This window comes from Lutra lutra, chromosome 2, assembly GCF_902655055.1.
Source record: "Lutra lutra chromosome 2, mLutLut1.2, whole genome shotgun sequence".
NCBI classification, from domain to species: domain Eukaryota; kingdom Metazoa; phylum Chordata; class Mammalia; order Carnivora; family Mustelidae; genus Lutra; species Lutra lutra.
Window position 1 is genome coordinate 201,702,515 of NC_062279.1, and position 26,720 is coordinate 201,729,234.

General features: G+C 40.4%; 1 protein-coding gene across 3 annotated transcripts in view; it reads right to left on the bottom strand.

The window, feature by feature from the left end:
• Positions 1-26,720, bottom strand: part of RASSF6 (Ras association domain family member 6) — a 42,391-nt gene continuing 15,671 nt past the window's right edge. For 2 of the 3 annotated variants that reach the window (XM_047719506.1, XM_047719505.1), the window contains exons 3-11: positions 19,171-19,249; positions 14,895-15,034; positions 10,309-10,406; positions 8,590-8,774; positions 5,708-5,809; positions 5,334-5,385; positions 684-802; positions 459-556; positions 1-356 (exon numbers count right to left, since the gene is read on the bottom strand). In XM_047719506.1, the coding sequence (XP_047575462.1) occupies positions 281-356; positions 459-556; positions 684-802; positions 5,334-5,385; positions 5,708-5,809; positions 8,590-8,774; positions 10,309-10,406; positions 14,895-15,034; positions 19,171-19,249 (949 nt within the window). In that variant the 3' untranslated portion in view covers positions 1-280. Of the gene's footprint in view, positions 357-458; positions 557-683; positions 803-5,333; positions 5,386-5,707; positions 5,810-8,589; positions 8,775-10,308; positions 10,407-14,894; positions 15,055-19,170; positions 19,250-26,720 lie in introns of all 3 variants that reach the window. The other variant, XM_047719507.1, reaches the window with a different exon arrangement.

The window sequence follows — 26,720 nt, forward strand, 5'->3', positions numbered from 1 at the left end:
TTCGAGTTCATTGGTGTGTTTTACTATTCAAGTATCTGGAATACACAGTATCCAAGCCTGTTTCAGTTACTGAAACTAAATTCAAGTCCCTTTCAGTGCAACTGTGAACCCTCGTTAACCTCATCTCTTCAAAGGGAGACAAGCTTTTTCGACATTCAATTTCCTACAGATTCAAGTTCATATGTATTTGTATGAATGCAAGGGTCGAATGTATGCATTCATCAAATAGTAATATCCCTCTGATTCAGCTGAAGTGTTTCGGTAACTGCAGCTTGTACTGCTAAACGGTTGTCTCTGTTTTTACTACCCGTTTACTTTGAAGACATTTCAGTATAGCAGCCTTTTCTGTATTGAATCTGAAAATGAGAAGGAGAAAGAGAGTTATTAAAAATTGAACACATTTTGTGAACTGGACCTGTTAAAGGAGTAAGCACCCGGCATGCATGCTCCTAACTTACTTGGTTATTGTTCTTTGGATCTCTCTCTTCTCTTCTTCATTTAATCTTTGAAGGATGGATTCCAGGAGAGAAAGATGAAAGTTAATGTACTGAGCCACCTGGAAAGGGAGGGAAGAAAACAACAACAACAACAACAACAAAATGAAACAAAAAAGAAAGCAGATTCTGCGAGAGATGCTGAGTCAGGAGGAAGCAAAGACAGATTCAGGGTGACAGTATCCATACATCACTGCTAATTTCTTCTGCATCTTTATCCATGAGGAAAATGCGAGCATTCTCTTTGGAAGGTCCCTGCAGGAGCCTGTGCAGTAGCGGGACATCTGTCTTCTTTAGCCGTCTCCGCTCTGCAAGTGAAAAAAAAAGAATCAACGATAGGCAGGAATCCATCCTAGAGAAAGAGAAGAAAGATAGGTCATCCATTCATTTTCCTTTTTTAGCTCACATTGGAAGAAGACCTAAAAAGAACATAAAACAGGAGGCACTCATTCAAATGAGTGAATTAAAATCAAAACCTTAAAAAAAAACACCCTACAAATGGACTCCTTTTTCTTGCTATCCCTTAAATTTGATTTGTATCTCAGATAATTCAGCCTTGCCTTTGGTTCGGATAATCAGACAAATCTCCAGTTCCACTTGTGCTTTTATCAAGCAACACACCCCAGAAATTATGATTTTTCATTCATTCATTCAACAAATTTTTATTGATTCTTTCCTAGTTCAGTTATTGTATTTTCATCTTCCCAGTTGTTCAGGTCCAAAACTTTGTAATTATCTTCAATGATTCCCTTGTTGCTCATCCCAACCCAATCCTTGGATCTTCCTTAAAAATATATTCATAGGGGTACCTGGGTGGCTCAGTCAGTTAAGCATCTGCTTTCAGCTCAGGTCATGGTCCCAGGTTCTGGGGTTGAGCCCCCGTTGGGCTCTCTCCTCAGTAGGGAGTCTGCTTCTCCCTCTCTCTCTACCCCTCCCTCTGCTCATACACACTCTCTCTCTTTAATAAATAAATAAATAAATAAAATCTAAGAAAAAATATATTCATAATGTTTTTCACATCATGGGTATTTTTATTGTTTTATTCACCTGAGAAAGAAAATGAATTCCAATCTGGTATATTTCCAGAACTTCAAATTTCCACCCATCTAAGCACTTCCAACTTTCTGTCAAAATAGTTTCACATCCGTGATTTCATTTTTATCAGAATGAAACATGAGCAGAACACAGTGCCCTTACATTCATCTCCTTTCCTCTTCTCTCAAATATTTTTTGAGTTCCTACTATGTTTCAGGCATTGTTTTCTGTGCTGGGCACTTTATAATACAAAGCAGAATAAAAATCACTCCCCTCATGGACCTTACATTCTGAGGACACAGATGCTGAGGAAAATAAACCAGTAAAACATGTCATGTATTAGTGATAAGCATTCAGAAGAAAAATAAAGCAAGGAGAGGGGTAGAAAGAATGTGTATGTATAAATAGGTGTGTACAGGGGACAAGTATACTCTTATGGATAGGGAGGCTGAGAAAGGCCTCACTGAAGATGTAATATTTGAATAAAGACTGAAAGAGATGAGGTATGGAACTATGGAGCTATTTGGGGGAAGTGTGTCCCAGTCAGAGTAAGTAAATAAGTCAGGCACCCTATGGGTTACTGCATGCCTAATGCTATCAAAGAAGAGCCAGGGAACATGGTGGGTAACATGAAGATGAGGGAAGGGTTATTCGAAGTTGAAGAGAACATGTAGTGGGACCAGCATAAAACTCTGGCCTTCCTGTGGGAAGAGAGACCACTGGAGGATATGAGAAGTGATGTGACATGGTCTGACTTACAGTCTGTCTGATATGTTGAAATAGACTGAAAGGGAAAAGGGTAGACCAGTTAGTCCTTTCTACATTGTCATTTATGCAATCAGTTACCTTGGGCTCTTAACAGGTCTAAGAATCAGAACTGTTCTCATCCCCTGGGTGGGACTTGGAGAGGATCTAGAGCACAATTAAAGTAATATTATCCATTCTTGTTTCCACAGTCAGAGTTCATCGCTTTAATTCCTCTACATTTCTGAAGCAAGGGAGAAGCCTGATAATTTAGCTCATCTTATTAACCCACTAGAATCCTCTTCTGATCTCTACATCTTATATTAACTTGGCTTTGCATCCTATTTGTTGTACTCTTAGTATCACAGAGAAAGGTTTCTTGTTTCATGAATTTGCTTCTGGGATAAGTATTAGAAATACATATTCCCAGACTGGGATTCCTAGATCTGGATGGCTTAGGAATCTGTATTTTTAATGAACTTCTCAGGTAATTCTGAAATGCACTAGAATTTGAAAAACACTGTTGTAGATCATGGGCTTAGTCAATACAAGGTGTTAAAATGCCCCCGTCTTTATTTTCCAGATTAATACCAAACAGGTGCTGGAGGTTCCATTCCTTTCTCTGTTCCTGATCCCTAAAAGGTGCTAGTTATGATAATATTCTGTTCTAGATCTTATGTACAAGAGTTTTTGACACCAAAAATAAAATAAAACATGATTCTTACAGATAAAATTTTAAAGAACTACATTTTTGCAGTGAAAATAGACATTTTCTTTCCCAATTATAAAATAACTCCTACTGCCAGGGAGAGAAAAGAGGGTGACAGAGGCACAAATTCTCAATAATTAGAAGAGTAAGTTCTGAGGATCCAAAGTCCAGCTTGGTGACTAGAGTTAATAATATGGTATTGTATGTTCGAAAGTTGCTGAGAGTAGATCTGAAGCATTCTCACACACACGTGAAAAGCTCTGTGTGATGTGACAGATGTGTTAATTATCTCAATCTTAGTAATATCCCATAATGTAAATGTTTGTAAATGTAATGTAAAATGTATGTAAATATACATCAATCATTTGATATATATCAAATCATCATATTGTATATAAAATTGTATCTGTCAATTATTCCCAATCATTCCTCAATACAGTTTTAAAAAAAACATACATGCTATTGTAAATTGAAACTATAGACACAAGTGCAAGGCAGAAAGTAAAAATCACCTGGAATCCCAGAACTCTGAGACAATCAGCCTTACCCTTCATGTGGCCATCCCTTAGAATACGTCTTTATGCACACACATAAACACACAATACATAAAGGGGGTCATGTGAAACTTGTTATTTTTATTGTAGTCATGTTTTAAAAAATCTTTTACTTTTTTTTGTTTTTTAACTTTTATGTTCCTCCTTTTTCCACCCTCTTCTCCACATCACCTTCACGCCCTAGCTTGGTAATCACTGTTTGTGATTTGATATTTATTATTTCATACCTTTCTCCCTGATCATATGATCTTATATACTACATATTGAGATGGGATTTGTCATTCTTCTACAAAAATCGGATCAAAGTATATACATTTATAGGCATGTTGTATTTTTTCATGTAATCGATATTATGGAATTGCCTCCATTTAACTGGTATACATCTAACACACTCCATTTAATGGCTGCGAATAACCACTTATTTAATCATTCTCCTACGATAGGTGACTTTGTCTTTAATTAAATAAATAAATAAATAAATAAATTAATTAATTAAAAATAGCCTTGCATGTAAATCTATAGGTACTAGTCCTTTTATTTTTGTCGAGCAGATTCTCACCAGTGGGATTGCCAGGTTAAAGGATATGTATCATGTATCCTGTGAATGTTAATAATGTTAGAATGAGTCCCAGGAAAGTAAAGACAGTCATATTTCACCAGAATTGCATGAAAATATCCTTTTACCCTCCACCACACCAGACATAGGTAGAATCCTTCTGAAACATTTTGTCAATCAGCTAAATGTGAGATAATGTTGCATTGTGGGTTCTATTTTCATTGAATTGTCTTTTGTGATCATTTTGCAAGAACTCTGATATTATAGGTATTAACCTTTTACCTGATAGTTTTCATAATCTACTATTTGTATCTTTTATATTTTTATATAGTCTATTTCTGCTTTTTATTTTATACCTTTTAGTTTTTCCTAAACAAGTAGAATATGAATATATTTGTACACACACACCCTTAGATTTTTTAAAAGTTGTACTTCTTATATTTTAAGCTTTCAATTTGTAAGGGCTTTAATTTTGTATATTTTCAAAGACCCAATTTTCATTTTCTTCAGTTGTTCTGGCATCAAAACGTATTATTTTTATACTGTTCAATTTCCAGCTCATTCTGATACTCAACTTATGACTGGAGATATTTCTATTTTTTAACATACATCTTTTTCAGTTTTAGGGTTTTCAAAAAACTCATTTCAGTATTGCCTTCGCTTTTTCTCTGGTCTCTCTTTCATCCCTGCTCTCAGCACCCCACATGTAGCCTCTTCCCAATGTCTTCAATGTCTTCCTGCCAACCTTTGCTCCCTACCACTGAGTTGTGCATATTTTCTTCTACTGAGGGAGAGAGAACACTCCTAGAGTGTGGCAGAAACTGTGCAAAGAAAGCGGTAATAACAAGATCAGAGAGAAGTGGTGTGCATTGATGACTCCAGTAAGAGAGTGAGAAGGGAAAGCCAAAAAGAAAGAGGTATAGAAATCAACAATATCAATTCAGAACAATTCTTGGGAACTTTCCAGAGACACCCCCCACCCCCACCTCGCACTCCTGTGCCCTGACTGCCACTCAGGTAATTTAACGTCTGGTCAACAAGCAAACTGTTTTGTATCATAAGCTCTTCTAGGATACCTTATTATTGAGTCATCTTCCTCTGAAATTGTGAGATATGAATAACCTAAAACACCCTCCCTCTTTTCCTTCTTTCTTCCTTTTTTCTTTCTTCCACTGAATCTCAGCCAGAGGCAGAAAACTAAAACATCCTGGAATCCTATAAAAAAGAGTGATCAAGCTTACCTCCTGTTGCAAAAACAATGTAAAGTGCAAAATCTTGGGCACTATTTTCAATCTGTCAATGGAGAAAAATAAGTGAACATGAATTCTTTCATATTTGATCGACTGGTCATTATCAGATAACCAGACCCAAATGATGTATCTATTTCCTCACTTTCATTTTGCACTTTTAGACACGAAAACTTCTCTGCTCCCAGGGAATAGTGTAATTTCTCAGGCTCAATTAGAAAAAGGTGTGAGATACATAAGAAGAATTCTTCAGAACTGAACAACTTAGATTTACATGTTCATAGGTCTTTATCAGAAGAGTGAATTTATGTATCTACAGTTAAATTACATACAAGAGAGTTATAGCTCAGTTTCATAATAAAGTTCACCTTAAATTTTTGGAGAAGTTGCTCTATTACATCTTCAGTCCTCATATTACTGTTTATTCTGACCTTAGTTTCTGATCCAAAGGCTGGAGTGAAAATTGATGTCTGGGAAGAAAACAAAGTTCTTAAAATTACATCAAACTAACAAGAATCAATATGTTGAACCTGGCCTTATTATGTGCAATGGAAAAAAAATCCCAAATCACCAGGTTAAAAAATTTTGTTCTCTTGTGCTTGCTTTCTTTGTTATTGTTGGGCTATCATGTATCTTTTTAAGCAGCTTTACATTGTTTCTAGAGTAAGTTAGGTAAAACATCATTTGAGGATGTTCAAAACATTTTCACTAGATAATCATACCATTCTCCCCTGTGGTTCAAGATTTTAAAATAAATCAACTATACCTAAACACAAATGAAAAGTAACATGAATAGTGTTCCCAGACTCTAAAAATGAGGTGGGTTCAGCAGACACAGAGATGGGTGGGTTTTGGGGTGGCTCGATGGAACGTCAGATGAACCTTATACTGGGAAGTCGGTAAGTAAATGTCAAAGTGCGTATATTCACGGCATCTCCATGAATAGAAATATGGAGACGGAAATAATTTTTCAAAGTAGATGTATGGAGGATGTCTGGAATAAAGCCTTGCTGAAGATGAGAAAATTCAATGTTTGTGCACATTGTGAGGCATTGATGAGTCACTGTGTGTGACACATATGACCTGTGCTGATGAGCTCTATGGCACCTGGAGACCCATATGATCATCTGGCACCAAGGGGAGGGTAGGTAACATATGTGATTTGATTTTGTTTATATGAATAATCTTCATGGAGTTTGGCAACAGCAGAAGATCAGGACTCAGAGACCTAGATCATAATGTCTTACGACTTCAACTTTGTCAACCCACTAGATGTTAAGACCTGAAGAGTCTTCTTTAGGATTTCATTTATAAAATAAGAGAGTAGGACTAGATGGTCTCCAAGAGCCCTTCCAAACTGCCAACATACAATGAATTTGGAATCATGTTTTTCAGAGGTTTAGATCAGTTTTGTTGGCCAAAACACACAATAGAAGAAAATCATTTATTATTTTTGTTCACATAGAAATATACCACGGGTCAAGTCAGTAGTCTTAACTTATGTACAGGGTGTCATCATCTGAGCCTCTAATACGGGTGTTGTTCATGTCCTAACGATACCGGTGTTCTCTCTCTCTCTCTCGTGGGGTTTCGTGACATAAAAACACATCTTACGACTCTACCAATTTAAATTCCTAGATGCCGCTCATGGCACATCTACTGACAGAGTTCTTTTTGGGCTTGGGGGTTTGTTCTGTTTTCTTGAGTTATTAAATTGCAGCGAAAGGCATCTGCAGGACCTCGGTGTCGTTCCACCTGGATCTCTTTTAACCAACAACAATAAAGCTAATGTAAATCACATTCTTCTTTTGGGCCAGACATTGTGCTGAGTGCTTAGCTTACCTCATTCCTTTTAGTCCCATCCACCTTGCAAAGTAGGAAGGATAAAGGAATGACAGCTAAGTGATGGAGGTATGTTTTAACTTTGCTCACCAAGACCTGGAAATCAGGTGGTTAGGTTGCAGCAGGCAAGCATGTAGCCACTACACGATGTTGCCAACTTAGGGCTAATGTCATTCTTAACACGGGGAGGAGGGCCCGTCTGGAAGCTGCTCGTCTGGAACAGGGTGGTTTTCACAGCCTTCTTTCACACCAACTAGCCCCAGAAGATGAAGACACAGTGTAATTATGAGGCATAGAAACCAGGGCAATTGGTAGTTGTGCAACTATAGGGGACTATCAATATTACTTTATGGCTAAGAGGAAATTCTGGAGCCAGAAAAATGTCTAATTCGAATGAAGAATTCACAACGGCCTCCAAAGGCATGCTACAGCTGTGTTCCCAAGGGTAGAAGAAGGAATCAGGTAGAAAAGCCCTCCAGGAGAAAAGCTTCGGAGGAACGAGTTAACATTTTGTATTAAAGGGTTTAGAATGGTACCTGGCGCAGAGTAAGTGCTTTTTAAGTATTTATTAAATGAATGGATGAATAATTGCTGAAGTACATGACATGAAAAATTTGAGTTCTAGGAAAAAAATTATATATTTCCTACCTTCAGCAAAGTGAAATGCCTTACAAAAACTGTGGAAAGGCGCTCATAAATTTAACATGTTAAGTGAAAAATCAGAATACAAATTATGTCTAAAGTACAACTACGCTTGCATAAAAAAATATGTATATATGTACAAGGCTTGGAAGGGAACGTGGAGAAAGGAGAAATTTGATTGATTGGAATAATAGGTCTGTGGCTGGCTTTTCTTTCTTTATTTAAATCATGGTGTTTAAGTGTACTTTGAACTCATCTCTGTTGTAGCACTTACATTATTCTAATGCCATTTGTTGATGCCTTGGTTTCCTTACCTGACATCCAAGCCCTGTGCTGGCAGGGACCTGGACTGAGCCATCTTGCTATTCCCGGTGCTTGGCACACAGCCAGCCCCTGAGACAGGGTTCACCCATCGCATTGGTTAATACTGGAGTTCTGGGCTCAGACAAAGCTGAATTCAAGTTCAGAGCTGCTACTTAAAAGTAGTGTGCCCTAACAAATGACTTCACCTCTGTGAACCTTACTTACTGGATGCCTGTAAGGGAGGGAAAGTAACAGTACCTATTTCATAGGATTGTTTTAGAGATTGAGATAATTCATCAAAATCCAATTTAAAACAGTTGAATACCTAACACATAGAGAGTGCCTGATAAATATTAGATGACTACTAGTTTATTGTGACTATTTTTAAGTGTAAGTCAAATTGAGTGGCATTGTTAGAAAAACAGACATTATTTTAAATGACATGAATGGAACTACCACTCACTTCATGGTTGTAGAAGTGCCCGTTAATGGAGACCCTGTGTTTCTGTCTCTCTTTTCCGTCCATCGCTGGAGGCTTCATCCTTTTTCTCACCAGCGTAGCTTCACTCATGGTTCGATAGAGCAACGGGGATTCTGGCTCTTCTCCTGCGTAAAGCTTCAGAGTGCTACTGTGATAAGATAAATAATCTGGGAAGGATAAAGGTTATAAGGCCACATCATTTAGCCGCCTACCTCCTTGGGTGGATTTTAATATGAATTTGATAAGAAAATATGTAGCTAAGCAGTGAACTATAATGGTTTCAAACAGTAGGAAACAGTATTCCATTTTACCTTGGGATTTTAAAAAAAATTCCTGTTGTAATTAGCATGTCATCCAATAGGCATGAGATATTTCATCTTCTTCTAGCACTGGTGCTTAGATATCAATAGGTTTCTATGGTATCTTTGATGCCAGGACATTGGATTTCCCCTGGGCTTAGAAGAGTGTTTTTAAAGGGCAGACAGGAAGGACCCTTACATAAAAGATGCCAAGAGCCATTAGACAAAGATAAGGGAATCTTGGAAGGAGCATCATGTTTGTTATTAAATATGGGTTGTTATGGAGACAGCAGGAAGGACTGTGATGAAAAAAGCTTGGAAAAAATAAATAAACATTGGAAGTTGTTGATAGATTCATGAGGATAATGTCAGCAGGATACCCTTTTCGGTCTAAAATCAGCTTGATAGGGGTGCCTGGGTGGCTCAGTGGGTTAAGCCTCTGCCTTCAGCTCAGGTCATGATCTCAGAGTCCTGGGATTGAGCCCCCATGTGGCTCTCTGCTCAGTGGGAAGCCTGCTTCCTCCTCTCTCTCTGCCTGCCTCTCTGCCTACTTGTAATCTCTCTCTCTCTCTCTGTCAAATAAATAAATAAAATCTTTAAAAAATATCAGCTTGGTAATAGGGCCAACCCAGAAAGAGGAAGCCTGCTCCCAGCCTCAGTCATCAGCTCCTCCCTCCTTGGGAGGGAGGATATATATATTTCACATATATTATGTGAAAACCAAATCTATGTAAGATACACAATATCAGGCCTGACACTTAGCAGGGTCTCAGTAAATGACAGCTGCTAATATTACTACTGTTACATCGTCATTATGGCTCCCGAGGTCCCCTGTCGTAGAAGCTGCGATTTACCATCTGTTTGTCAAGTTCGATATGAACTTACTTGATGTTCAAGTTGATTTCTCTTTTTAAAATAAGCGCTTGAAACAATTCTATCAAATACAGTGATCCCAGTAAATGCTCCTCTTTCTGGGAAGGAGTGTTATGTAAATATCTATTAACTAACTAAAACATTCAACTTCTAAAAAAGATGTTGAATCCAACCTGAGGGGATTGGTCTAACATAAAAGGCTACTGAGTATAATAAATGATCCTAATCCTTCAGGAAAATATTGAAGAATTTTATGTACACAAGTTTATTCAAACCATTAGCTAATCTAGTAAATCTAAGCGACATGATGTAATTTTAAAAAATCACTGTATTTTTATATAGTAAAGTAAGGTTCTTAAACATCATATGAGCACTGCAGGAATTTTAGTATGATCCTAAGAGATGTTTTTAATATGAGAGATTTATTAATTAGTGGTGTGTAAAATGTTAAATTTTCAGAGAAAGATTTAGGATTCACCCCTTACATTAAAAAAGAGGTCTCTCCATTAGTTAAAAATTTGGTACTTACCTTCTTGGTAATTTGTTGCTTCAGATGCTGGAATCTGGGTCCTGTCCAGATCACTAATGTGGTAAAGATCATCAAATTCCCCCCAGCGTGTCATTCCCCTGAAAAGTAATAAAATCTTGTAATGACATCAATTCTATTCATATGAGGCTCATGGTGCTTTTCAGATTTATAGTATTAATATAGTATTGAGGCCCTCCATAGGTAAGCATACCCTAAATTATAACAATTTTATGATATTATTAAAATTGTATTTATACCAGAAAGGTCAGTATGTGTTTTAAATACTTTCTATACTGATTTTAAGCAAATCTGATATAATAATTCAGTTATACCCTGAAAGCAAGGTTATATAGATTCTATAAAATGTGTGTGCAAATAGAATTAGTAGAGATCATCATAATCCATTGTTCCACAGATATCTCGCCATGCTCTTAGGAGAGTTTAGATGTAAAACTGTCTTTCTGCCAACATGCTTTCTGCCAACATGCTTTACTATTGTATTCGGAGCATTCTTAGGTGGAGTGTTCTCAGTAAGTTGTGGTGCCTATCTTTAAGGTTCCAAATTCAGGGGGACAAACATGGCTCAGCATATGAGTGTTTGGCCCTTTTTGCTCCCTAACTCATCTTAGTAAAAAGTACCAGGGTCTTTTGTTTTGTTTTTAAGGTTTTATTTATTTGAGAAAGTGAGAGAGACCACAAGCAGAGAAAGAGGCAGAGAGAGAGGGAGGAGTCTCCCAGCTGAGCAGGGAACCCAATGTGGGACTTGATCCCAGGCCTGAGCTGAAGGCAGACACTTAACCCACTGAGTTACTCAGGTGCCCCACTTCTGAAAGCATCAGTTTTGAGCTCTGAGTAATTCGAAGTCACCCACATATAACTGTTGCACATGACTATAGTTGAGGGCAGTTACCCAGAGCTGTTCAAAGAAAATTGGATGGAACTTGATGCAGGTCTCATAGTGTAACTTGCCCAAGCACACAACTGTTAGTGCGGCTCTGACGGCTTCAGGGGGTGTACTGTTGGTAAATTTAAACTGTGGGGGAGGTTTTCTGATGAGATGCAAAATAAAAAAGAGGTAGTAATTTGATAAACAAATGGAATGTGATTATTTTTCTACCTGTGCTGTAAGAAAAAAAAAAACTACATTATTAAGGTTATTCAAATGTACACCTGTCTGGCTTCTGTTCTCTATGTCATTCTGTCACAATCTGTACAAAATGAGCCAAAGCTGATTTTATTAAAAATCAGAACTGAAAGCTGGTGCAAGCAAACATAACTTCAGTAAGGCTGGGTTGTTGTTATTGTTTTTGAGAAAAAATTTGGAAGATTTTCGAAACAAAATACTTGTACCAGATAGGAAAGATCAAAGTACTGCCCACAGGATTCTTTCCATAAAGGATCACAGGTGGTCACGGTTCAAACAAACTGATTTGTATTTAAGCTTCTACCACTCCCTCTAAGCTGACTCAGGGTGACTCATTCCAAAGATAAATAAAACAAGTTAGCCTGACAAACTGATGATGCTCTCAATGGGTCAATGGAAAGACCAGACCATTGCCCTTCCCACTGCTGAGTACACAACTTCCACGGCTTCTCCTCCATGTCCACCCACTGCAGATCCCCCATCTGGGACCTGGTGGGAGCAGAGGGAGAAGCTCTGCCCACAGACAGGAGCTCTGCCCACAGACAGGAGCTCAGGATGAGAAAGGGCCCTGAGAAGTGAGAATGAGGGAGGGGCGCCTGGGTGGCTCAGTGGGTTAAACCTCTGCCTTCCGCTCAGATCATGATCTCAGGGCCCTGGGATCAAGCCCTGCATCGGGCTCTCTGCTCAGCGAGGAGCCTGTTTCCCCCTCTCTCTCTGCCTGCCTCTCTGCCTACTTGTGATCTCTCTCTGTCAAATAAATAAATAAAATCTTTAAAAAAAAAAAAAAGAAGTGAGAATGAGGGAATCACCCTTTATTCACAGGATTTCCTTCAAGGCTCAGAATTTAAGTGAATGCCACCTAATGGGTGGCAGCCAGAGTGACTGTGACTAGGACCAGACTGACACAAAATAGGTTCTCAGGCGGCCCTGTGCTCTGCTAGGGAACCAGAGGCTAAGGAACAGCCATTCTAAATCATGCTGCCCCTTGCTGTGGGGTGTTGAGCTGGTTCCCACGGAAGATTCTTGGCTACTTGACCACAATGGAATCCAATCTTGGTCTTGAGTGTGAGAGGGACAGCATCTCTTTCTGATCATTCTCGACCTCCAGAAGGATCTGATACACCGTGAAGGTGCCCTTCACTTCGAATGTTCCAGGAAATTTCATTGCTGTGGTAAAGGGCAAGCCAAGTTCTTTAGGAAATTCTTTCTCAACTTGAAATGAAAGATCATTCCTGTTTCGTTCACAGCAATGTTCTTGCTGATAAACACTGAAAAAGGCCGTTGGTGTCGATGGAAAGCACATCATGAGAATATTCATTTCTAACCCGCCACCGTGTATGTAGACGCATCAATATTACTCTGCCCACCTGGTCTCTTGAAACTTGTGCCCAAATTGAGGATTTTTAGGAACAAGTGTTTTGAATTTTAATTCGAAAATTTAAAAATACCTTGGGGTAGCCATTTAAAAAAAGACTTCACGTGATAATTCAAGTACCTCACTGCATCTCCTTGACATCTTCCCTTAATGTTCCATATTTATTAAGTTTTCATGACTTGAATAATGAAAATGCATCAAAAGCAACCGGCTGCTCAGAGAACTTTGCAATGAGTTTTTAGGCATATGAACGATGATAGCTAATTTTGCCAAATTCATATCTTGGACAGTAATCTCAACGCAGAGCCCAGGGTTAATTTCTCCTTTTACAAGATGCTCCTAGTCATTTAGAATCATCAGCGCCATCAGTCATCTGGTCTCTGAAGGTGAGGGATACATGGCTTCAACAGGCTGCCTAAGTCTGTGGTCTCCCTTCTGCTCTTCCAAGAACACTGGACCCTTCGCCCATCGGCAACCCTTAGCCTGGATGGGAGACTAGTCAGAAGTGGGAGATGGAGACAGTTTTCACAAGAGAGCAGAGGTTAACTTCACTACCGGGCTTGTGGGCTTGATTCAAGACTCTATTTTGAGTTTCTTCTTCGTGCCAGGCACACTATGGAGTACCAAGATAACAGATGAATAAGGTATGTTCCATACCCTGAAAAAGCTTGCAGGCCGGGGGAGTGGGGTATGTGCATAAAACGCAATTAATGGCGTATTTTGAAAGTGACTAGAGGGGTGCCTGGGTGGCTCAGTGGGTTAAGCCGCTGCCTTCGGCTCAGGTCATGATCCCAGGTCCTGGGTTCGAGCCCCGCGTCGGGCTTTCTGCTCAGCAGGGAGCCTGCTTCCTCCTCTCTCTCTGCCTGCCTCTCTGCTTACTTGTGATTTCTCTCTGTCAAATAAATAAATGAAATCTTTAAAAAAAAAAAAAAAAGAAAGTGACTAGAAAAATTGTCAGTGCACCTCATACACATGAAAGGGTCAGAAAAGGCTTTCTGTGGAATGTACTACCTTGTTCCCTGACCAGAGTTTGAAAAGACTGAGAGAAGGGAGTCAGGCAAATGGATGCTGAAAAGCAGGGAGACTTCCCAGGAGGCAGGCAAGGAAGACGCTGCATGGTATGTATAGGGAATTACAAAATATTCAGAGCTGCTGGAGCATCATATCTGAACAAATAGGCCAGGTGCAAATCAGAGTGGGTGTCAGTGGTTTTTCCAAACAGAAGTGGGTCTCCCCTCACGATGATACTTGGGCTCCCCCTGCTTACGGTGGAAGATCAGAGTAAGGAAAAAGTCCTGGCTCTCTCTTCATCCTCTCTTCCTAGAGCCCCAGCCTATCTGGAAATAGATGTTATACATGGCAGGATGGGTAAGGAGAAGGCTCTCGGTACCTCCATGTATATACCGCAGGGAGATACGTTGGAAAGTTGAGGATTAAAAAGGAAGGAAAGTAGGGAATTAGGAAGAAAAAAGAAAAAAAAATTGTATGTATGATTCCTTCTGGGAATATTTATTTTTCTAAAATTTGCAGAGGAAAATGAAAAAAAAATCAGCCCAACGTCTGTATTCAGGGCACAGTTGCATAAACCCACACAGAGGATGGTCTTGTGCGGTTGCTGAACTTCAGAGACGCTTTGCTGCGCTCTGTTGAACAGGATCAGGACAATCAGGTGGGGTATAATTAAAGCTCCTTTCCAGAAAGCGGGAAGAGCCTTCTGTTCCAAGGAGAGGAGAAATTTACATTTTATCCCCCCTTTTGGTGACCAGGCCTAATGGAATCTTGCCTTTATATTTTGCCTTTTCTAATAAAGGAATTCAGTCTTCTGGGAGAGAAGCAACACAGCAGAGTGGTACACCTGAGGTCTGCTACACGGTGTTTGGAGATTTTGCACAAATTTCCCAAACTCTCAGAGCCCCGGGTTCTGAACACCTACTTCACAGAGTTGCTGGGGATCAGATGAGATCGTGTTATAAGCATTCGGGCTCCCATCTTTAAAAGTCCACACAATAAGGGCAGGTAAATATGAAGGTCATCTTCTGAGACGTTAAAACATGAAAGACAGCTTACCTTCTGGAAAAGACATCGGGCGACTTCACTTTAGTAAAAGAAGGGATTTGCTTCTCATCTTGGATTTTCAGTTGTATAGGCCGTTTTACTCCCCAGGAAATGTCCAGCATTCCTTCAACGATTGGTTCTCCATCTTCTGTCTGGGGAAGAAACCAATCAGCTCAAATATGGTTTTTGTATTATTTATAAAGATAAATCTTTTAACTGAAAATGTAGAGGTCAAGTCTGTAAGACATCTTAGTAAGTAAAAATAAATCCCCCAGTGGGATTCTTTGGTTTTTCAATTTATCCTCAAAATAATTCATTTTTGGTAGTAGCTATAACCACCCAAGTCATGGTGTACTTGATGGGTAACGACATACCCACCAGAGGGCGCAGTACGTGGAAAATGCTTTTCTGAACTCCATGATTCTTCAATGAGCTGGAAGATTAATTCTGTTATCTTCAAAATATAGCAGAACTAAATGCTGTACTAAACTAGAAATCAGAAGAACAGCTCTTCAAAGACTTAGTGGCTGTTTCTTCACTTCTGAATAGAAAATTTTAACTCACAAATTATGCAGAATGAGCGAAAAATGTATGAAAACATTGTTAAATGTGTAACAGAAAGTATTTATTTGAAAAAAAAAAGTCAGAATCATTTGACTAGTTTTTAAGTTGGAAATATAACAAAAGAAGGAAATTCTATGCAAACATGGATTGTGAGGGATGCCTAGGTGGCTCAGTCGGTTAAGCATCAGCCTTTAGCTCACGCCATGATCCCAGGGTTCTGGGATCAAGCCTCTGGTCAAGCTCCCTGCTCAGGAGAGAGCTTTGCTTCTCCCTCTCCCTGCTGCTCTGCCAACTTTTGCTCTCTCTCTCCATCTCTGTCAAATAAATAAATAAAATCTTTAAAAAAAATCGATTGTGAGCATTTACTTACTCTGTAGATGTAAATACTAATACCAAAGCATAGTTCCATAGAACTTATTTTGTAATCAATTTTTCTCTTGTCTATGTAAAAGCCTTTCTGTAATTAAAGTAACATATTGTCATTATAGAAATTGCAAAAAATATAGAAATGAAGGGGAGTCATATTCCAACCATCTAGGAACAACTACAACATCCAATAACTACTATTATCATGAAAAATCAATTATTAGAAAATGTGAATGACTCAATAAAAATGACTTTTTATTTGAGAGGGTAATGAAAACTCCAGACTCTGGAATCGGACAGGCCTGTGTTCGAACCCTGGCTCTGCCACTTCCCAGCTGTGTGACCTTGGATGAGACGGTGAGCACCTTTAAACGTGCTGCTTCTGAAGAAGGGACATATAATAATCCCTGATTCACAGGACCCGATATTTAATAAGTGCTCAATAAACATTATGAGTTATTATTTCTTTGGCTGATAAACTTATTTCCGAGTCGCTCCTGAAACAAAAATGTGCTCCTTCTCCCACTTCTGAGTCCACGGCTCAGACTACTGAGAGATCCGGTTAGCACTCAGCTGTTTTTAGCAACCAACCAAACATAATTTGGTCTCTGAGATGCCAGCGCGTGATGCAGGTCCTACATTTTAGCTATTGATGCAGAGCAACCCTTCTTTGTTTAATTATACTTCAACTAGTCCCTTACAGCAAAAATTCAGAGAATTAACCGCTCTTCTAAGATGATCTAATTCTTGCTTTCGAAAAGCAATACCCCAGACTGCTATCAGACAATGCTGGGTTTTCTCATGCAAGGAGTATCAGAATATTTTTTAATTTCACAGAGCATCTCTTTAGAGATTAATTAGATAAATTATCACAGAAGGCTTGTATACACTTATTTAATCTCGTCTAAATCTGTAGGCCTCTTCTCTTCTAGATCTACGCCAGTATCCTTGGTGATCTCAAGGATCCTTATACGTTAAATTAACCTAAATTAATGGCTTACAACTTTGTATTCCCAGCCCAAACTGTCCCCTGAACTCCAGGTGTCCAATTGCCTACCTGACATTGAAGTTAATATCTTCCTAATTAACTCTTGATCTCTCTCCCACGAATATTTTCCTCTCTAAGTCTTCCCCATCTTGGCAAATAGCACCCTTAACCTTCCAGTTGCTCAGGCCAGGAATTTTGGAGTTGCCTTTCATCTTTCTTTTGTACTCAACATCCAGTGCATTAGCAAATCCTATTAGCTCTGCCTTAACAATACATCCCTAATGTGACCACACTCACTGTATCCACTACTATGATACCGGCCCATGCCATTGTCATTGTTTGCTCGGATTACTGCAAGAGTTTTCTTTCTCATTCTTCTCTTTGCCCTTTCCTACACACCCCCTTGCTAGAGAGATCCTTTTAAAATGAGTCTTTTTAGATAATGTCACTGTTCTATGCAAAACTCCCCTGTGGCTTTCCACCTCATTCCAAGCACATACTAAGGTCTTCACAATGATCTCCAAGACCCTCACACCCTGGTGCTTTCCTTTCCACAGTTATGTCTCTTGCCGTGCTGTCCACTAATGCTCAATTCTCATAAGGTTCCTGTTCCACTGACTTCCCTGTTCTACTTCAATTATACAAGCCAGACTTGGCCCCTTACTCAGGCTGCTGTCTCCATTTGGAATGTGGGCCCCACAGACTTCTGCAAAGTTGGCTTATTCACAACCTTCAGAGTCTTTGGTTGAAGGGTCCTCTTCCCCCACCCCACTTAGATCCCCGCTTTGCTACTGTCCACAGCCTTTATTACCATTGCATATATGGCATATTTTGTTTCTTGTCTGTCTTCTATAATGTGAGAAGCATAAAGGCAGGACATTCTGTCCTGTTTCTTCGTTGCTATATCTGCACCTTCTAGAACAGTGTCTGTTACATTGCAGACAATCATTATTTGCTTAATTAACCAGAGATGAAGAAAGCTACATATTATCCTCCATATTTTCCCTTTGAACAATGTCTGTTTTTGTAACCAAGGATATTTAGAAAATTCTGAATTCTAACTTTATTGACCAGTAAGTAAAGATAGAAAGATTAAGCAATCTTAATTGTCTCACTGTGTACGTCACTTCATGTAATTTTAAAAAATTAAATGACTTTTGTATTGTAAGTTGAACACTGTTCATAGAATTGGAAAGAGCATGCCTCAAATCACGTTTGTAACATCAGAATTCAAACATTTTCCTAAAGGAAACAAATATCTTATCATGAATTTTGTAGAAGCTTCAAGTAAAATATAAACAATCATTTTTTAAAGTTTTGACCTTTTATTATTAAATTTTCCTAAATTATCTTTACAATTATATATAATAGAGATCTAAGATATAGGACAGTATTGAAATAAAAGTTATACCCATTTCTTTGTAAAGGGATTAGTTATTTCCTTCTTCTATTACATTTGGGAAGATAACTAAAATGTTCAATTGACCTAAATCGCTTAACTTCTCTAGTAAAGGCCAGAGTAGTTTATAAGTTTCCTTCTGTCCCAATGGCAATTTTAAGCCAAATCACAGTAGCCTAAACCTAATGCTTTACCATCAGATTTGAAGATTTGAATCAGAGGTAGAAAAGTCTAAGGTTCCTTGGGACCAGGAAGATATCATAAAGATGTGAAGTGAGCTCCATTAGGTTACAAGACCGAGCGGAGAGACATGGAGAATGAAGCCTTCAAAGAAGGAGAAGAGGAAAAAAGAAAAATCTAAGTCCAGTTTGTAAAACAGCCTGCAACTTGCACTCCTAAAAATGCTTTCTAGTTTCAGGACTTCTCTGAATTGTTTTTTTCACATCTTAACATTTGTTTTAACATAGTACACATCCATTGGAATCTAACTGATGCATCTTAACGACCAAATCAAACTACGTTACCATCCGTATCATATTTATTTGAGCAATCCCCCACTGGTGTAGACTTAAGATATCTCCAAATTCTATTACAAATTATGTCACCGTGGGATGACACCACCTTCTCTATACGTTCTGGTACATTTATCAGAAAGTATTATGATAGATTTCCAGTGGAACTGCTGTGCAAAATAATTTTTATACATTGTTTTAAAAATAGAAAGTAAATAGTTCATTATAATAATTTTAAATGCTTCCTATCCCTAAAACTGCTTAAAAAGTCACAGGTACCAGGACAGGGATCTTGTGATAAAGTCTAAAAATAAAAATAATGACCAAGTCAAAGATTCACCTGCTTTTCCAGACCACTTGGTTGCTAGATTATGGACTCCAACTTATCCTGATTCCTTTATACCTTCATGGAATTTCTTTCTGGGGATCAAACTGTATTGTATTTCTTTGTGGGCTTACCTGTCCATATACAATATGCAGATTTTTCTGGTTCCCATAAAAAATGTTATAGGTCTTCAATAAAGAATTGAGTTGTTCTCTAAAAAAAAAAAGTTACATTTGGTTACAATCAGGTTTTTTAACAGTAAAAGGCGATAAAAGTGCCTTTAGTTCATACAGGTATGAGAAAGAAATGACTCAACGGAATCTTCGCTGCTCTGTCATTTTCACTTACTGCTGGTCATTGAAAATGAAGTCTTCTTGGGGCATCAACAAACACTGGAGGGGCTAATTCATAAATAAATAAACAAAGAAGGGAAAATGACTCAGGGCAAAGTGATGGGGAGACTGTTCTGTGACAGGAGACAGCCACAAAATAAAGATATGGTTTCACATTTCTTTTTGCTTTTGTAATGTTTAATCAGCTTAAATTAAGTGCCTAGTATGTGCCTGATGTCATGTTTCCTACACAGGGTATAGTAACAGCTCAGAAATGGTCACTGCTCCCAAGTTATTAATCCTTCGTGGCAGGTGGGCTCTGGCAGTGGGAATACTGGTTCCTGCCCCTCCTCTACCTTCCCCCTGTGTCTCCACAGCCTAAGATCCTCACCCTCCTTAACTAACCTATTGGTCCGAGCCATCTTCTCTCACCTGGGTTACTGCGATGGTCTCCTCAAAGCCTCCGGTACCTGTAGTCTGTTGTAACAGCAGTTATTATTTTAATGCAAACCTGATCATCTCTGTCTTCAGCTCAGAACTCTCCAGTATCTTTTCATTATTTGGGATAAAAGCCAACATCCTTCCAATGACTTAAAAGGCCAGATGTGATCTGGACTTCTCTTTCCCTTTGATCTCATTTCCTACTATTCATTTCTTCACTCACTGCACTCTAGCCACTGGCTTCCTTAATGTTCTTTGAATATGTCAGGCACACTCTAACCTCAGGGCCTTTGCACTTGCTGATCGCCCTATCCAGAATGACCTCTCCTCTTACCCCCCACCCAGTGTCACACTGTTTACACATTTTCTTTAACTTTTTACTCAGAAGGCACCATCTCAAGGAGTGCTTCCAACCACTCAATCTAAAGGTTTGCCTTCTCCCAACATTCATACCCTGCCTTCTTACATCTGCCCCTTCAAAACCTCTAACCTTGTACACATTTAATTTATTTGTCTGATATTCGGCCTCTCTCACCATAGCTCCACAAGAATTGGTGTGCTTGTATGTTTTGTTTGTACTATATTCCATGTGCCCGGAAAAGTGTTTGGTACATAGTAAGAACTCTATGAACACCAGTTGAATGAAATGATCAGAGAAATTCTTATTCCTAAAATATGAAACATACCAAATAAAGGAGGGACAGCTTTTTTATACAAGCAGTTTAATGGGGGGGGGGAATCTTATATTAAATTTCGAAATATATCATTTGTTAAAATTCTTATGATCCTCAATATCTTCTCCCTCCCTTAAGAATACATGGCTCTATGAGGGTGGGGATTTTGGTCTATTTTATTCATAATTGTCTTCCCAGTGCTAGAGCAGAGACTTTTTCATAGTAGGCTCTTAATCAATGAATGCTTACCGAATATTGAATGACGGAATTCACATATATTGACTTTTATGCTTGAGACCATGTAAATGTACTCTTTCCATCTGACACTGTAATTTAAATGAGCACATTTGCAAGGTTCTATACACTTCACACAATCACCACGTAAAAAGATTCTACAGAATTCCTCCATGCTATGGTTCCATTTCCAACCGAGTTACTTTAGGATTTCAGTGTTAATTAATATTTCTGTTCTAAATATCATTGCACACACAAGAGACTTGTTCCCTTGGAGTCACTACTGTGAGATATTTCCTAAAAATTATTGTACTGGTAAGGAGTATGAACACGTTTATGGCTCTCATTATTGAGTGCTAGGGAAGCATATAGAAATTTCTGGTTCACTTGGGATGCAACTCCTGATATGCTGAGCTGTGAGGGTTGTTATTCAGGCAAATGAATTTTTATATAATCTTATTCCCTCAGCTTCTGTTTCTGAGGGCGAAGGGGCAGAGAGAGAAGCAGGCTCTCCACTGAGCAGAGAGCCCACTCAGGGCTTGATCCCAGGACCCTGAGATCATGACTGAGCCAAAGGCAGTCACTTAATGGACTGAGCCACCCAGGCGCCCTGATAAGGAAAGTGTTTTAAGAAAACTGAGGAATGGCAAACTTCCATATAAACTGGACTTCTAACTAAATGAAGGGATAGAAGGATAACCTTCTCAAGAGAGAAGCTGGCACTGTGCACTGGCAGTGCTGAGATCAGATCCCGATAGAGGCTGATGGACACCCAGAATTATTCACAGCAGTTTGAGAAGTGTGCTAACCGCAAGACTGGACACAGGGATGACAGGTACAGCACCCGGATGCAGAAGAGGGCTCAGGGCTCCTGTTCCTTTAAGGCTCCCAGCCTGGTTTTACGAGCAATAGTGCATCCAGAATTAACTGTAAAATGCTTAGGTGTACTTTGTACTTTGTGGCCTGAATTGCAGCTGCTCAGCAGATGGGAATTACCCGCACACTGACGTCTGCCGTGAGTAATGGACTTTGCAAGAAATGAGTTCCTCAATCTAATCATGCTATTTAGCTGGCCGGAAGAAATAATATTTATTTGATCTTATAAACCTGTACTATTCATGGACACAGGACAGCATGATGGATGGACCGGAGTTATGCCTTGCATCCATAGAGAGAATGGATGTCAAATGTTAGTTGTAAGGAGAGTTCTTGCTCTTGCTTTAGTAATGATATACAGTGTAATTAAGTGGATATCCAATCCCTCTCCTGGAAACCAAAAACCCTGTCTCACTCTTTGCTAAGTGATTCTTACTATTTGGACCCAGTAAAGACAAACCACGATGTAACCTAACACAAACTTCAGAGGCTCCCAGGAAATAAACCGGAAAAAAGTACAGCTCAGCTTAGCCAGGGAAGGTGTCTTTGACCTGGGCTGTGCCTCCTGACTTTATGAGACTTCTGCCCCGGGGAGACTTACTGGAAAATGTCGGGGTTCCCAATCAGGCATCCCCAAACTGTGTTGTGACCGCAGCCTTAGAAACAACGTTCTACTGTGGATATTGCCGTGTTTAGGAGAAAGAACCTAACCCTTCTGAAAGAGTATTTTTAAAGAGATGAAAAATTGAGGGAGAATAAAAATGTTACCTCTCTGTCTTATACATTTGGTTCTCCACCCAAAAACACATGGATTTTGTTCCTAAGGTTAAATTTGAGCTATGGGATCAATAATTTTGTGCTAGGTTAAAAAACTGAATTTAAAACTTACTGTTTTTAGTAAAATAACTATGAATGAAGTATGTAAAGGTGACCCGGCTGGGGCCATGTGCTGGCAATCAGGACAGGGATCTATTTTATGGGTTGTAGTTCTGTCTACTTCTCAAACTTTATATAATAAGTGCATAAAGCATATATAATCTTGTCATAGGTTTACTTTCATAAAAACATAATATAAACTCCTGTATGTTTTTGGAGGTGGAACCAGAAACTGGGACAACAGAAAAATTAGGAGGACCTTATCATGAAGCCATTTGCCAAGACAACGTGTCATTTCATATTATTGACATCTGTGTGATGCCTGCAAACACCAGCAGAATTCTCTTAACGTACTTTATCCTTGTGACTGTCGACTTGAAGCCTGGAACTAAAATAGCGAACTTCTGCAGCCACTCTCCTCTCAGCCGCCTCAGCTCCGGATCTTTCTGCCTCTGGCCACCTCTCCCGGCTCACCTGAACAAAGAAGCCTGCCTTTCAATCTTTGCATAGAGACCTTCCTCAGCCGCAGTAGGCCCTTCACATTTCCATTGCAAATGAAGGGGCTGGGCTCCACAGTTTGAAAACAGCGACGTTGGGAACAGGGAAGAGGAGGGCTATCTGGGTGGCAGTAAAAAGGCAAATCCTGAATGACTGGGGACCTCTCCTGACTTCCTTCGAAAGGGCTGCCCTTTTCAAAAAGGAAGGGTTTCTAATATTTCTAGTAATTCTGCTAAAGTATCAGTAATTACTGCCGATGAGCAGGATGAGGGTGCCTGTGCTCTGTTCCCTTTGCTCATCCAAGCAGTTTTATCCCGAGACCCAACTCCCTCCCTCTTCACTGCTGACAACCCGTAACAAAAAGGACCTGCGGGTTGTGTGAACTTCACTACAAATCTGATCAATACGGTAGTATAACCAGATGTGCCTCTCCTCCCCACGATCACTCCTGGGCTGGCTTAGGCCACTTTGGACTTCTGTATTTTGGGGGGATTCGTCTTTTCCGGGTGAGTCCTGTAAAAACTGGCCCAGAGTCATGAGTAGATAGAAGTGCCAGCTTCTCTCAGGTCCTCAACCCCAAGAACCCAGATAAGAACAAAAGGATTAAAGACTTGGGGAAACTTGAAATGATGGCTAGCTGGTGGATACGAAACAAAGAAAAATGCCCAAAGTGTTTTCTTGATGATGAACTAACCATACAGTTGAAGAGAGGGGCCTTAGCTACACAGAACGATGTCACTAGAAGTGGATAAGACCTAAAAGAGGGTTCAAAAGGGAGAGGCAAAGGAGTATCATTTGTTAAAATGCCAGTGCTTCTGAAGAACACGGATGAGTGCTCTAGATCTGACATCTGATTTTTTTTTTTTAAGGATTTTATTTATTCATTTGAGAGAGAGACAGAGAGAGTACAAGCAGGAGGAGAGGCTGAGGGAGAAGCAGGCTCCCTGCCGAGCAGGGAGCCCCATTCGGGGTTCGATCTCAGGACTCTGGGATCATGACCTAAGCCAAAGGCAGACGCTTAACCAACTGAGCCACCCAGGCACCCCTGACATCTGATTTTTAAGAGAATTCCTTTCTAAGGGTGAGTCTCAGTATTTGATATTTTAACACACTAGTGCACCTTCCAACAATTTCAGATGAAGGAAGATACTTATCCATCCCCTCTTCCTCTAGGGTTGGGCTTTTAAAGATTTATTATGAAAAAGCTTAAAAAAATTCACAATCTGTTATTGCAGTTGTCAGCTGCAATGAGTTGCTCCCATATCAGACCCCCTTTTCTGTCATCACACACAGCTGAATTCCTAGAGGCAGCCCGAGCAGTTTGTGGACAGGGAAGAGAGAAGGAAGGAAGTCTCTGCTCTGTAATCTCTTCTCTGGCCTGAAACACAGGGAGCTATGGTCTCTGGTTCACAGCCCTAATATTATTCACTAATCAGCACCGGTTTTATATTTTTATTCCAATCCAAAGTAAGGACTCGGAACCACCTCCACTTTGATGAAGTAGTCACTTTTCTTGTTGTGGCTGAGTGTTTTGGAGAGAACAAGTACCGATGTGTGAATGGTGTTAGGGCCGAGAATGGAGACCTATTTATCCGTTTTCCCGCTTTCTCATTTCGAGATCCTTTGGCTCCAACCCCCTTTCCATCTCAAAGCCAGCAATGACCATTCTCAGCAGACTCGCTCTGACAGATTCTCCTCACAAAGCTCTCCTCCCTTCCCATATCTTCCCAAAGATCCTTGGGATTACATCGGGCCCATATAAAAAATCTCTCTAAGGTCAGTTGATCAGTAATCTTAATCCTCTTTTGCCACACAACGTGAAATAGTCACAGGTTCAGAGGCTTAGGTTGTAACCGTCTCTGGGAGGCTGTTATTTTGTCCATCGAAAGATTCCAGAATGACACCTTTTCCGGGATTGTCTGAACACCCGGGAGGCATCTCGCTAGAAATTAAAATCTGTATTTTAACCAAGACACCCAGGAAATATGCATGTACATTAAAGAGAAGCCCTGGTTTCGTCACTTTACCCCTAGACATGAAACAGTATTGAAGGGTAGCGCATGCCAACACACTAAGGTTGCGATTTAGGTCTCCGAGGTCGGGTACTTGCACACTCAGGCATGATCGGAGAAAGTCTGAAGGGTCACTATGGAACAGACAACGCAACAGATGCTGGGGGTACTGCAGCGCATACAGCCAATGATGCCCCTGCAGTGACGGGACTTCCTTTCTCTAGGAGGAGGACAGAAGAAAACAAAAGAGCAGAATCAGAAATCTGCTGATTTGACCCAGGATAAATGCTCGAAGCACAATAAAACAGGATCACGTGATGCCATGCATCACGTGGAAGATATGCCAGAGGGGGACATCGGGAGGACTGACATATCCAACCGAGACCACAGTCATGGGAAGGAGCCAGCCATGCAAAGAGTCAAGCAGAGCATCCCTAACCAGAGATGCATTGCCTGAGTGCAAGACTAAGCTTAGCGTGTTTGGAGGAGAGAAAGAAGGGAAGAGGGGTTAAGATGAGGTTCTAAACGTCCTCGGGCCAGGTCACATTGGGCCTTAGAGCCCCCTTATGGTAAAGAGTCTATAATAGGAACCTGCTGGCTTCAAGCAGGATGTTGCGTCTTACACTGTAAAGGGCCATCCTGGCTGCTGGGGGCAGTGGCTACCGGGACGGGGAATGGAAGCAGGCGGCCTCTGAGGACGCTGCCGCAGTTGCCCAGGCGAGAGATAATGGGGGCTTGGACTGGATGGGGAGAAGTGCTTGGCTTTTGGAGGTGGAGCCAGCTGGACTTGGGGCAGGGCTGGGTATAGAGATGAGGGGATGGAGCAACTGGGCTGGTTTGCGGCTTAAACTGGGATCTTGCTTCGCATTCTCCCATGTGTTGAACTTTCATTTTGGGTTTTTCTAATCCAAGCCTTATACATTTTTCTTTTTTTTTTTAAGTTTTTATTTACTTATTTGAGGGAGAAAGAGAGAGAGGAGTTTGAGCAAAGGGAGAGGGAGGGAGAGACGCAGACTTCCCACTGAGTGGGGAGCTCAGTGGGGCTCGATCCCAGGATCCTGGGACCATGACCTGAGCCAAAGGCAGCTGCCCAACGACCAATCCACCCAGGCGGCTCCAAGCCTTACACATTTTTAAAACCAGTTGACAAGTAAACACAAACATGCCATGCAGCTCTGGTCATGACTGGAGCAGACGCGGGTTGCCTGTTCATAACACCCTTTGTGTATGAACAGTTAGAGGCTTTTGTGTTTGCTGAGAAGGGCTACCCTGTCTCCTCAGCCCGAGGCCCCCATTCCCCAGGGAGGGGGAAACCAACTGTCTCTTCTGTTAATTCATCAATAGCCTCTTGGACCACGGAGATTGTTACCAGAGTGTCTGGAACACAGCAGATGGTCTGTGGTCCTCGGGACCACGCCCCCAAGCGGGAGCTAAGGACAGGAGCTTTCTTGGTACCAAGGTACCAGGCTCTTCCCCCGCTCTTCTGCAATGCTGCCAGGACTCTGATCACTGATTCTCCTTACATTTGAAACTATATATATCGGGGCGATTGGGTGACTCAGGCAGTTAAGTGTCTGCCTTCAGCTCAGGTCATGATCCCAGGGTCCGGGGATCAAGGCCGGCATTGGGCTCCCCGCTCAGCGAGGAGCCTGCTTCTCCCTCCCCCTCTGCCTGCCGCACCCACCCCCCGCTTGTGCTCTCTCTTTGTGTCAAATAAATAAATAAAATCTTAAAAAAAAAA